The 12,672-nt window shown below is 36.2% G+C and overlaps 1 protein-coding gene across 6 annotated transcripts in view; it reads right to left on the bottom strand.

The window, feature by feature from the left end:
* Positions 1–12,672, bottom strand: part of USP25 (ubiquitin specific peptidase 25) — a 147,217-nt gene that overhangs the window by 84,075 nt on the left and 50,470 nt on the right. For 5 of the 6 annotated variants that reach the window (XM_077118742.1, XM_077118743.1, XM_077118738.1 and 2 more), the window contains 2 exons: positions 10,461–10,537; positions 2,967–3,040 (listed from right to left, as the gene is read on the bottom strand). In XM_077118742.1, the coding sequence (XP_076974857.1) occupies positions 2,967–3,040; positions 10,461–10,537 (151 nt within the window). Of the gene's footprint in view, positions 1–2,966; positions 3,041–10,460; positions 10,538–11,109; positions 11,197–12,672 lie in introns of all 6 variants that reach the window. The other variant, XM_077118744.1, reaches the window with a different exon arrangement.

Here is a 12,672-nt window from a genome sequence, read left to right as displayed (position 1 = left end):
ACTAGCAGATAGGAAAAGGAAGAAGGCCAAAGCTAAGTCCCAAAGATCTTATACTTTTAACAGTCAACTGCAATAAGAAGAAACTATAAATAAAGCTTCTGAGTATCCACAGAAGCAGAAAAAAAGTCAAGAGAATACATTGTTAGAAAAGTCAGAGAACTGTCTTTCCAGAGAAGACTGGGGAGAAGGAGGAGACGAAGAATACAGTCCACAGCATTAAAAGCTGATAAGAGTTCAATATAAAAACTGTGATGATCTAATGAATTTAACTACATGGAGGAAATCAATAACCTTATGAAATCCATTTTGGATGAGGTGTGGGGTCAGAAACTACAGTGAATAAATGGGAACGAAGTAGGGGAAAAATAAACTTCTCTCTTTAAAGGGGCTTAATTCTGAATGAGAGTGAAGAGTTAGGATATTAAGTAAAAAGAATATGTGAAGGGAGAGAGATTTTCAGATGCAAAACACCATGCCATATCTAAATATTGATAAGAAGGACCTCATAGAGAGGGGGAGGTTGAAGATACAGACGTATAACAAGATAATGGATTGAATAAGATCTTAGTGAAAGCATGGATGGATGGGGTTTTGAGCACATATAAAAAAAGAACAGCCTTCTGATAAAAGACTGCATAATTCCTATCTAGGGGATAGATTAAAAGAGTAGAAGCAGAGACAGATTCAAGTAGTAGAGCCTGAAGCTCACATATTTGGGTAAGTCTTTTTTTAAGAAACAGGCACAAAATTAGGTTCATAGCCTTAGGTGGGACCCATGACTACATTTCATTAGTGTCATGAAGTAAACCCATGAACTCTTCATTTTCAGAGAATGAAAAAATGGAGAAGTCAGACGTGAAAAAGATGGACAGTTATTGCAGAAAATGGTAAAGAGGATAGGGATTAAACAAAAAAGGACTGCCAGGCAGACTTATAGGTTTGGACCAGTGGAACTGAGTATCACTACAAATTCATGTTCCTTTATAATCAGCCCATCTGTATGATTTTCCCTAGCAACATGCAGGTACATAGGGCATGCAGAGAAAAGAAGAATACCTTAATTACTGTAAGAGAACAGCCAGTCAGGTGTTTCCAAAAGGGTGAAGCAGAAAGAGAGTTTTAAGTATTTATAAGAATAATGGTAATGCTAAAAAAGGGAGGAAGCTAAATACAGGACAAGAGAGAGTAAAATATAAAACAAAGCTTAGAGTTCAATGAACTAAAAGTTCTGGGAAAGTTGAGGAACTATTGCAGAGGTTCATGTTAGAAGGAAAAAAAGTACGAACTTGGAAAACGGTTACGGTGGAAGAGTTGAGTTATGTGTTATCAGAGGTAGTGAACTTACTGACGATGATAGAGTATCACAGTGGGAGGTGGAAGCTGGGGCAGAACAGAGAAGAAAGTCTATGGCAATGAGGAAATCAAGGAAATGAAAAGCCAAGTGAATATGATGGATCATCTGTGGGCAGTGAAATCATAAGTTGAAGGAAGGAGTTAAAGAGAAGAGGATAATTGTGAACCAATGTCAAATTTAAAAAAAAAAGAGAGATGATAATGAAGGAATCAACTGATGATTACATCAAAGATAATAGTATAATCTGAGGAAGAATAATCAATTGAGCAGGATTATTTTTTTAAACCAAGAATGTAGGGAAGCACAATCTCAGCACTGTTAACATTTCATCCTGGATAAATCTTCATTGTGGGTCTGTCCTATGTATTATAGACAATTAGCAATATCCCTGACTTCTAATCATTAGATGAAAACAGTATCCCCTACATTCAGTTATAGCAACCAAGAATGCTGCTAGATATAGCCAGCTGCCCTCTGGTAGTAGGGGAGGGTGGGGCAAAGTCACCCCCAAATGAGGGTCACTGGTCTAAAAGAAAGTATTAGGATAAAAATACGAAAGTGATAAAACAATACTCCAAAATAGGTTATTACTAATAAAGGAAACACATAGTTCATGTGGAAATGTGTTAAATTCCTATTTATTATAGTACTATATCTTTGAAGATACTAATATAGAGGACAAGATTTCAACACTCGTTTGACAAATTAAGCATTTTAATAACAATCCAACCCCAAACTGGAACAAATTAGAACAAAATATTCTACTCAAATAATGAATATTTAGGATTTGGGGTAAAGTATTGATATCTCAATAAACCCTTTTAAATGCAGGGCTTAAATTTTTAGTCTTTTTCCAAATACCATACTATTAAATTATATGCAACAAAACCTTTCCAGAAATTCATCTCTTAAGATCTGAAGGAAAAGCAATTTTCCAAAATCAGTGCTGTGGGTCATTTGAAACTTAATGATATTATATGCCATATATGTAATGAGTCCAGTCCCCTTCCTTTCCAAGGAGAATCAAGAGAATCTGGTTAGATCCAGAATACAAGCAACAGATGGAAAAGTACCACATCTAACATTTTTTTTAAAGAGAAAGTACACTGTTTCTTGAAAACTGGTATCTAAAATATTTGTAATCACTCAAAAAATGGGGACCCTTCAATACCCTTACTATGCTAAATTGCTAAGTTTGGCTTCCAACAGGAGGCTAGTACACATAGACCTAAAACGTGACCATATCATACCAATACCAATATTCAACTCCAATATTCTCTTTCAAAGGATCACCCAATTGCCCCATTAATCCCTGTATTCCAATAATCCATGGTATAAAATAAGCCTTCTCATTGGAAAGAACTCAGGATAACATTAACTACAGTATCATACAGCATGTGTTAATACACTTTGTATGTTCCTTTGCATTCACTCAAATTTGTGTGGTCTATATAAATTAATTAGTAGTTGCAGTGTAACAGGAACCACTAGACAGAACAAGTTAATTAAAAGTAAAATCCACTTGACAAATACAGAGTCACAATCAAAACAAAGGAGATAATGAATAATAATATTCCTTCACTTGTAAAAAAATGTAAATGTGTAATTCTACCTTCAAGCACGCCCATGGCTAGGAATCGTCCATAGAACAACTCTACCATTGGGTTCTTTGGCTTCTCTTCATCCCTAAAGCATGTTGGGAAATATAAATGTTGTTAGAATTTTTGGATTTATAAATAATAAATATATAAAACATTAAGTAACATAATATAAACTAAGATGGTAACATTTATGTAGTTTTACACTCAAGCTCTGCTATTTAAAATGCCAGTTTGGGTAGGTACTTGTATTTACTCTTTCATTTTATTCATCAATAGATAAAGAAAATAATGGTAACTCACAGGATTGTTGAAAGGGTTAAAAGACATTAATACATTCAACACACGTTAAAGAGTATCTGACACAGAATGTGCTCAGAAAGTGCTTGCTCTTTATATCATTATAAATTTTAATTTTGTACTTTTTTTCTGGAACACATGTTTGGGCTATTAGGGAGGGGGGAGAAGGTACTATGAGAATAAATTTTCTACAAAATTTTAATATTTCATTTCCTGTTTTTATATATGTGCCAGTTTGAAAATATTATGTACCCAAGAAAAGCCTATGTAGGGCAGCCATTTCTCTTAATCCTGACTTAATATTATGGAGTGGAAACTTTTGATTAAATTATTTCCACAAAGATGTGACTCTCCCAGTTGTGGGTGCAGTCTTCTGATTAGACTACCTCCATGAAGATGTGTGCTCAACTGTGGGTGTGGCCATTTGGTTAGATGGAGATTTGACTCCACCCATTCAAGGTGGATCTTGATTAGTTGACTAGAGTCTTTAAAAGCAGAAACATTTCAAAGAAACCTCAGATGCAGATACTTGGAGAACAGTTGCTTCATAGCTGACAGAGATACAGATGTTTGGAGATGCTTGGATTGTTGACAGAGATAGCAGATGCCTAGACATGGGCAGAGTCCAGTAGACATTGCCATTTGCCTTCCCATGACATGCTAAGCAAGCCAGAATGCACAGTTGTGTCCCAGAGGAGCTAAGCGAAAGCCCACAGATGCTTCAAGAGGAAACCATTGGCATCAGAAGCTGGAAGCAACAGAACTGGGAACAAGGACCAGCATATGCCAGCCATATGCCTTCCCAGCTGACAGAGGTATTCCAGATGGTATTTCAAATCTAAGGCCTTTCTTGAGTGAAGGTAAGCTCTTGTTGGTGCCTTAATTTAGACATTTTCATGGCCTTAGAATTTTTACTTGTAACATAATAAATTCCCTTTGCAAAAGTCATTCCATTTCTGGTATATTGCATTCTGGCAGCATGTGGCAAACCAATACAATGTGTAAAAGCACAAACCATTAAAAGACAATGGTTATCACCAGTGAAAGCCTGTTCTGTCCTACTTAAGTGTGATAACATGCTTCATCATTTAATCCTTAGACCAACCCGTGGCAAGTACTTAAACCTTACAACAATTCTACAAAATAGTGTGGTAGTTTCGTGCTATTCAAAAACAGATTTTGAGGGTTCATTTCCAGGACCATGCACACCCCCCCAAAAAACAAACAAACAAAAAAAAAAAAAAACAGATTTTTAGTCCTCCTCTTTCTATATGGTATATATCACTGTTCTGATGATCCGAGAAGCAAATGAAGTGAAGCCTTTGTCAGCCTCACGCCGAGTAAGCAGACAAGCAGAAGCCCTTACTGATAACAGTTGGGCACATCTAAGGATATAATATAAATCTCTTAAGTTTTGGAGTTGTTATGATAGCATTACCGTAGTCTATCTTGACCAATAACAGTCAATAACCTCAATTTTTACTGATGATAATACTGTAGAGAGGGTTAAATAATTTGATCAAATTTACCCAACTAATAAATATTCAAGCTCAAAGTGAACCCAAATCTGCCTCCAAAGCCCATGTGGCTCCTACTACACCATAGTATCGCCAGGTATTTTTACTATATAGAAACAATTTATTTCACAACTTATACTTTTAGATGCAAAAATAAACGACTATATATAAATAGGACTTGAGACTTATGTGAGGGAGAGGAACAATCCAAAAATTGTTTCTCTTGATGTAAAAGTCTCCGTATATTTACACGTAAACATTAGTAGGAATTTTCCTTTCCGTAGTTTTATGTTTCCATGAAGAAGAGCACAATCCCTAACTCTCTCCTTAAACACCTCCCCCCTTACACACAAACCCTTTAGAAAAAGAAATGACATATTTGGTGACTTTGGCAGAAAGAACTGGGCATGAAAGATCTGCTACTTTGGAACTCTCCAAATCCCTTTCCAAATTTTTAATGTCATTAGTACACACATAATATGTGCAGAGAGTACTTTGAGGTAAAAAGACATGTTTTCACATGATCAGAAAAACAGATCAATACCTCTACATTCCACAACCTGACTTGACATGGCACCTGACCTAGAAAGCTCTGCTCTGGATAAGCAGAGCACGGTGATTCAAAAACAATTTTAGCTCCACAAACTATAAAAAAACAAACTGAAAATGTATGAGAAATGAAAAGAGAAAGACCTACTTCAAATGAGACTTAAGATTTCAGATGAAATGGAAAACTTCTAGCATCAGTTTAAAAGTTTTAGAGAAAGAGGAGAAAACAGTGGTTATTAGATTAGACAAGTTGAAATTTCAAATTTCTTCAAGAATCAAAAAATTTAACAAAAAAAAAAATAATAAGCAAGATATCAAGTCAAAAGAGAATGACCTTTTCATAGAAGAAGGATTGAGGAAACAGTCAAATGGCACTTTATTAAAACTACAAATAAAGCTGTGGGGGGAGTAATGTGTTGAAGTAAGACACTGTATGACATACATACAAAAATTCTGCACATATCTGAGAGGAGGAATTAGGAATTTCAGAATAAAACAATGACATTATTGAGAGAATTTCAAAGAGACACTGTTATCATAGATGAGGACAGAACTGTTGTTCATTGTATGAGGGAACAAGTTCAATAAATTTGGGCATTAGAACTCTAAGAAAAGGTACTAGGAAGATAAGCTTTATCTGCTCTGGATAAGCAGAGCATAGTGATTCAAAAACAAAGAAACCAGGGTGGACAGCCGCAGGTCATCCAAATGATGTTGAGGACTGAATCACATTCCCCACAAAAGATGTTTTCAGATCCTAACCCTAGGTCCTGTGGGTATGAACCCATTTGTAAATAAGACCCCGAAGATGTTGTTAAGATGTGGCCAAACTGAGGCACACTTATCCACTGTTGGTGGGAATGTCAAATGGTACAGCCACTGTGGAAGACAATGTGGCAGTTCCTCGGGAAGCTAAGTACAGAATTGCCATATTATCCACAATAGCATTGCTAGGTATCTACTGAGAGGACATGAGGGCAAGAACACAAATGGACATTTGCACACCAATGTTTATAGCAGCATTATTTACAACTGCCAAGAGATGGAAACAGCCAAAATGTCCATCAACAGATGATTGGCTAAGCAAGCTGTGGTATATATATATATATATATATATATATATGTGATGGAATATTATGCAGCTATAAAACAGAATAAAGTCATGAAGGATGTAACAACATGAATGTACCTTAAGGACATTATGCTGAGTGAGATTAGCCAGAAACAAAAGGAAAAACACTATATGGTCTTACTGATATGAACTGACATTAGCGAATGAACTTGGAGAATTTCAGTTGGTAACAGAGACCATCAAGAGATAGAAATATGGTAGATTTTGGGTAACTGGAGCTGAAGGGATACAGACTGTGCAACAGGACTGACTGTAAAAATTCAGAAATGGATAGCACAATACTACCTAACTGTAATACAATAACGTTAGAACACTGAATGAAGCTGAATGTGACAATGATAGAGGGAGAAGGCCTAGGGGCACAAATGAAATCAGAAAGAAAGATAGACGAAAAAGACTGTGATGGTATAATCTAGGAATGTCTAGAGTGTATAATGATTGTGACTAAATGTGCAAATTTAAAAATGTTTCTGCATGAGGAAGAACAAAGGAATGTCAATATTGCAGGGTGTTGAAAATAGATGGTCATTCATATTTTAAAACTTCAACTTTTGTGTGAGACTAAAGCAAGAAATGTTTATTTGGTATAAAATTTATATTTTGTCTAGTGCATTTCCTAATTTAACTTTTATAGACAGTTTAATTGAACACCGTAAGTACATGGAATCTTGAATAGGGCATGAGATTTCATTGTTTTGTCCAGGTTAGTGATGTCCAGATAAATCCCAGGGTGATTTGAGCTATGAATAATGATGTTTTGCTAAGTCCTCTTGGGGGAATGGGGAGAAATGGGGAAAATTCAACTTCCCCAATGAAGAATTCTTGATATTCTCACAGGCAATGGGGACAGACAAAGCAATAGGCCGAGCCTCCAATCTTGGGGTTTGTTCATATGAGACTTAATCCTGCAAAGAACAGGCTAAGCCTACTAAAAATTAGGCCTAAGAGTCACCCTCAAGAGAACCTCTTCTGTTGCTCAGATGTGGCCTCTCTCTCTAGCCAACACAACAAGCAAACTCACTGCCCTCCTCCTGTCTACGTGGGACATGACTACCAGGGGTGTGAACCTTCCTGGCAACATGGGACAGAAATCATACAATGAGCTGAGACTCAGCATCAAGGGATTGAGAAAACCTTCTCGACCAAAAGGGGGAAGAGAGAAATGAGACAAAATAAAGTATCAATAGCTGAGAGATTCCAGAGTCAAGAAGTTATTCTGGAGGTTATTCTTAGGTATTAAGTAGATATCACCTTGTTAGGTAAGATGTAATGGAGAGGCTGGAGGGAACTGCCTGAAAATGTGGAGCTGTGTTCCAGTAGCCATGTTTCTTGAAGATGATTGTATAATGATACAGCTTTCACAATGTGACTGTTATTGTGAAAACTTTGTATCTGATGCTCCTTTTATATGGAATAAAAATAAATAATAGGGCAACAAATGTTAAAATAAATTTAGATTGAAACACTAGTGATCAGTGAAAGAGAGGGGTAAGAGGTATGGTATGCATGAATTTTTTTCAGTTGTCTTTATTTTTTTTTCTGAATTGATGCAAATGTTCTAAGAAATGATCATGATGATGAATATGCCACTATGTGATATTGTGAATTACTGATTATACATGTAGAATGGAATGATCATAAGTTAAGAATGTTTGCATTTGTTTTTCTTTAATTAAAAAAATTAATTAAAAAAAAAGATGTGGCTAAACTGAATGTGGGTGGGCTGTAATGTGACTAGACTCCTTAAAAGAAGAGGAATTCAGACTCAACTTCAGCATTAGTTCTTGCTGGAATTCTCAGCCAGCCAGCTTTCCCTGGGAAATTTGGACCAAGGACTTCTGTCTTACCGTTCATAGGTTTTCTAGCTTGCAGTACAGTCTGCCCTACACAGTTTGGACTTGCCAGCCCCTATGGTTGTATGAGCATATATATATATATATATATATGTATATATATATACGGCACTGGCATTGGGTAATGTGTAGAGGCTAGAAGAATTCTGAAATTCTTAATACAAAAAGGCTAAATTGCCTTGAAAAGACTGTTGGTAGAAATATGGATAGTGAAAGTCTTCCGGTTTTAGAGGTTTTAGAAAATGGAAAAAAACTGATCCTTGTTATCAAGTGGCAGAGAATTTGGCAAAATTACATTCTAAGGTCAGATGGAAGGCAGAACTTGTAAGTGATAGACTTGGATACGTAGCTGAGGAAATTTCCAAGCAAAGATGAGGTCTGGTTTCTCCTTGCTGGTTATAATAAAATGGGAGGAAAGAGATAAACTGAGGACTGAACTGTTTAGCAAAAAGAAAAAAACACTTGATGATTTGGAAAATTCTCAGACTATCCAGATAAAATGTTCGATGGCTAGGGCTGGAAGCAGTTCTAACATGGCCTTCCCCATGAGTTTCTGGAAAGTGAGTCCCAAGAGTCTCCACATGGCTCTGTGCAAGGGTGTGGCTGAACAGCTAAAGATATCAAGCATATGATTCATGGATGCAGTCAACAATCTTAGATGAAATCAGGAGTAGAAATGCAATTATCTGGGAAGGAACAAGGAAAGATCTAATGGCTTGAAACCCCTTGAGTTGCCCAGAAAACCAAAAAGTGTTTTAAAAATTTTGTATGAGCAGAAGCACTCCCAGCCTGGACTGAAATGGAAAGAAATAGGACAAAGTGAAAGAAGAATAACTTCAAGAGCAGAATGATGGAAGCAAAGATATGTGCAGAAGGGATCTCCTTGGACCAAGAGAAAAGGGCTGCTGCCCCAGCATTTGGAGGGGGTAGGTCTTCTGCTCTGGCATTCGGAGAGAGCATGGCCACCACCTTGGTGCTAGGAAAGAATGGGGTCTATGCCCCAACATTCAGAGAGAGTGTGGCTACCACCTTCATGCTCAGAGAGGATGGAATCTAGTTCAGGCACTGGAGGAAAACATGGCTACTGATTAGAGGAAAAAGCATCAATCTATAGATGACTTTCAGACCTCAGAATCTAACGGAGTTTGTCCTACTAGATTTCAGACTTTGCTTGGGACCTGTAATACCTTTTTAACTTTCAATTTCTTCCTTTTAGAATGTCCATTCTATATCTGTCCCACCAGTGTATTTTAGAAGCAGACAACTGTTTTCTAGGTAGCACAGGTCCATAGAGAGAGAGTAATTTTGCCCCAGCACGGACCACAGCCTTCAATGATTTTGATGAGACTTGGAACTACAGTTGCTACTGAAATAGTTTACAGGTTTTGTAATGGGTGAATATATTTTCCAAGTGGGAAGAATATGACTTTCTGGGGATCCAGAGAGTAGATTGTTGGTATTTGAATCATGCTGCAATAAAAGCTATATTCAAATCCTAATCCTAATCCTAACTGGTATGAACCCTTTTGTAAAGAGGACCTTAGAATTAATTATGAATTAAGGAGTCACCAAGTTGATTGAGGGTAGACCTTAAACCATATGACTAAGAAGCCTTATAAAGGAGAGGAAACATGGACACAGTCGGTCACTTAGAAGAAGCCAGAAAAGGAGAGCACAACATGTGACAATTACAGAAATGCATCTGTAAGCCAAGAAGTTGCAAAGATTGTGGCAAACCACTAGCAGAACACTACTGACTCTAGGAGAAAACATGACACCTGCATATCTCGATAATGGACTTATAGCTTCCAAAACTGTGAGACAAGAAATCCCTGCGGTTGAAGCCAACCAGCTTGTGGTACTTATCATAGGAGCCCTGGCCAATTAAGACAGTTGGTCTGATAAGAAAGTAAAGTAACCCTGGTAGAATCCTCCAGCTCACAGAAGTAAAGGTAGGCAGGGCATATTTGAGTCACAAATGATTCGACTCTATTCCCAGATCAGATTCACGAATTCCAGACAACTTGTCAATAATATAGATAACATTTAGCATTCCATAAGTTTGCCTCAATGTGCTATTCTTTGATTGACATTGGATACATAAGAGGACAAATTGGTCCTCTTAAAATGCCATCACCAAACTTCATGGTAACTTACGTTTCCTCTTCAGCTTTCATTTGGAAGGCATCTTCTAACCAATCTAATAATTTGTGTGTAAATTCACTCACGTCTTGCTGTGGAAAGAAAAAAAAAATCTTGTTGATATTTGTGCCTACTCATAAAAATACTAAATGTGGCAACAGAAAACCAATAGAAAGCCATTCAAATGCATAATTACTTGACACACCACAAAGGGATTACATCAAATGTTTCACATTAAATGCAAGAAATTTTTATAACTTAGTCAAAGTATGAAATCAATATTTGATAAAAACAAGCATTATATATTGATCATTACTGATATTGGGTTTCACTTTAGGGAAAAAAAATATCAAAATTAAAACTTACCAACAAGATTTAAAACAAAAAGAATTATTATCCTCTAAAAAAGAACTCTGTAACGGATCTTATTAAAATAAAGGACACTCACTGACAAAGGATTATTCATTTTAAAAGAAGTATTACTGACTTTTCTCTTAAAAGACTAGTGCTTTCTGACAATTAATTCATTTTTTAAATCAAATTCACATGCAACTTTTTAACTCATATCTACTTTTATATTTAGGGTATCTGTTAACATGGAAAAATTGAGTCAAACCACTCACTGATTCTCCAATGGTTGAGTACTAATCAAGTAGTAACATACCATCATCCTATGAACCTCAAACTGATATTCCATTCAGAACCTGAGCACACATCACTTTCTACCTTTCCTTCCTTTGGTCCATGGCTCCTGTAATACAGTATAAAATCAAGGATGGGTGAAGAAAGCTATACTTCTCAACTACCATAATTCTTCTGGAAATGTGAGTTGGAATGTAAAAATATTTTCATATAGAATACAGAGAAAAAATACATAATAAGTCAACCTTAAGATGGCCTAAAGACTGATGAACTAGTATATAATTTGCCTTTACTTATCAAAACAAAACAGCCCCAAATATAAAACTAACTCACTACCATATTTTTCAGCTAGAATTTTGTAGATGAGCATCTAAGTCAACCTATTCACCTTAGAAATGCTGAAACCAAGGTCTAGGTAGCTTAAGTAAAACTGCTTCCAAACCATATAGCTAAATAGAACTAAACTCTGCACAAAAACCCAGTTATAAACATCCATATTACCTATAGTGAATCAGATAGTGGCCAAAAAAATATATGTATACCTGGAACTTAAGAATGTGACCTTATTTGTAATAAGAGTCTTTACAGATATAACTATAGTAAAGATCTCAAGACATGATTATTCTGGATCAGGGTTGGATCTAAATCCAATGACAGGTATCCTTACAGAAAGAAAAGGAAAAGACAGACACACAGGGAAGAAGGAAATGTATTAATGGAGGTAGAAATTGGAGTCAGGCCACCAGGAGCCACCAGAAGCTGAAGAGACAAGGAAGGATTCTCTTCTAGAGCCTACAGAGTGAGTAAAACCCTTGTGAAACACCGGTTTCGGACTTCTGGCCTCCAGAACAGCTAGAGAACAAATTTCTTCTGACTTTAAGCCACTCAGTTTGTGGAAATTTGTTATAGCTGTCCTAGGAAATGAATATACCACCTTAAATGGCTTTCCATATCTTCTGTAACTTTACTTATCTTGCAAGGTTATGTTTGGTAAGAAATGAGAAATTTTTATAGTTTATTACAATAAACCTCAGAAGTAGTTATACCCTCTCTTCTTTAAAAATCAACATAAAATGTACAATTACAAAATAAAAATTCTATCTACTTTCATCAAGAGAAATAATATGAGGGCTTTACAACAAACAGTGGCATTTTAAACTAATACAGTTACACATGGTTAATTTTGGGAACACTACATACTAAAGGTTATCCTAAAGGCATGGGCTTATTTCAAAACTGATACATTTGAAATAGGAAGACTATTACACATAGTTTAGGTCCACATCTATAAAAATAATGAAGGATATTTCACTTATGGATTTGTTCTATTATGTCACTAAGCTGTACTTCAGATTCAAGTGTTTGGGAAATAGAAGAGAATACAGACTACACAACCTGAACTGATGTGCATTCTACTTTAAAAGACCACTAGAGAAAAGAATCAACAATGCGAAAACTGGTTAGGTTTACAATGTCAGTCCAAAGCAAAGGCATTCACGTTGTGGTACTAGCTTAACAGTTTGCTGTCTCCTTGTCCATTCTGAATTTAAACTGAAGAGCTCCACTCAGGTCTATGTATGGCTCC

Source organism: Tamandua tetradactyla, chromosome 10, assembly GCF_023851605.1.
Source record: "Tamandua tetradactyla isolate mTamTet1 chromosome 10, mTamTet1.pri, whole genome shotgun sequence".
Taxonomy (NCBI): domain Eukaryota; kingdom Metazoa; phylum Chordata; class Mammalia; order Pilosa; family Myrmecophagidae; genus Tamandua; species Tamandua tetradactyla.
Note: the sequence above shows the minus strand (reverse complement) of the source record. Positions and strands in the feature narration are given on the sequence as shown.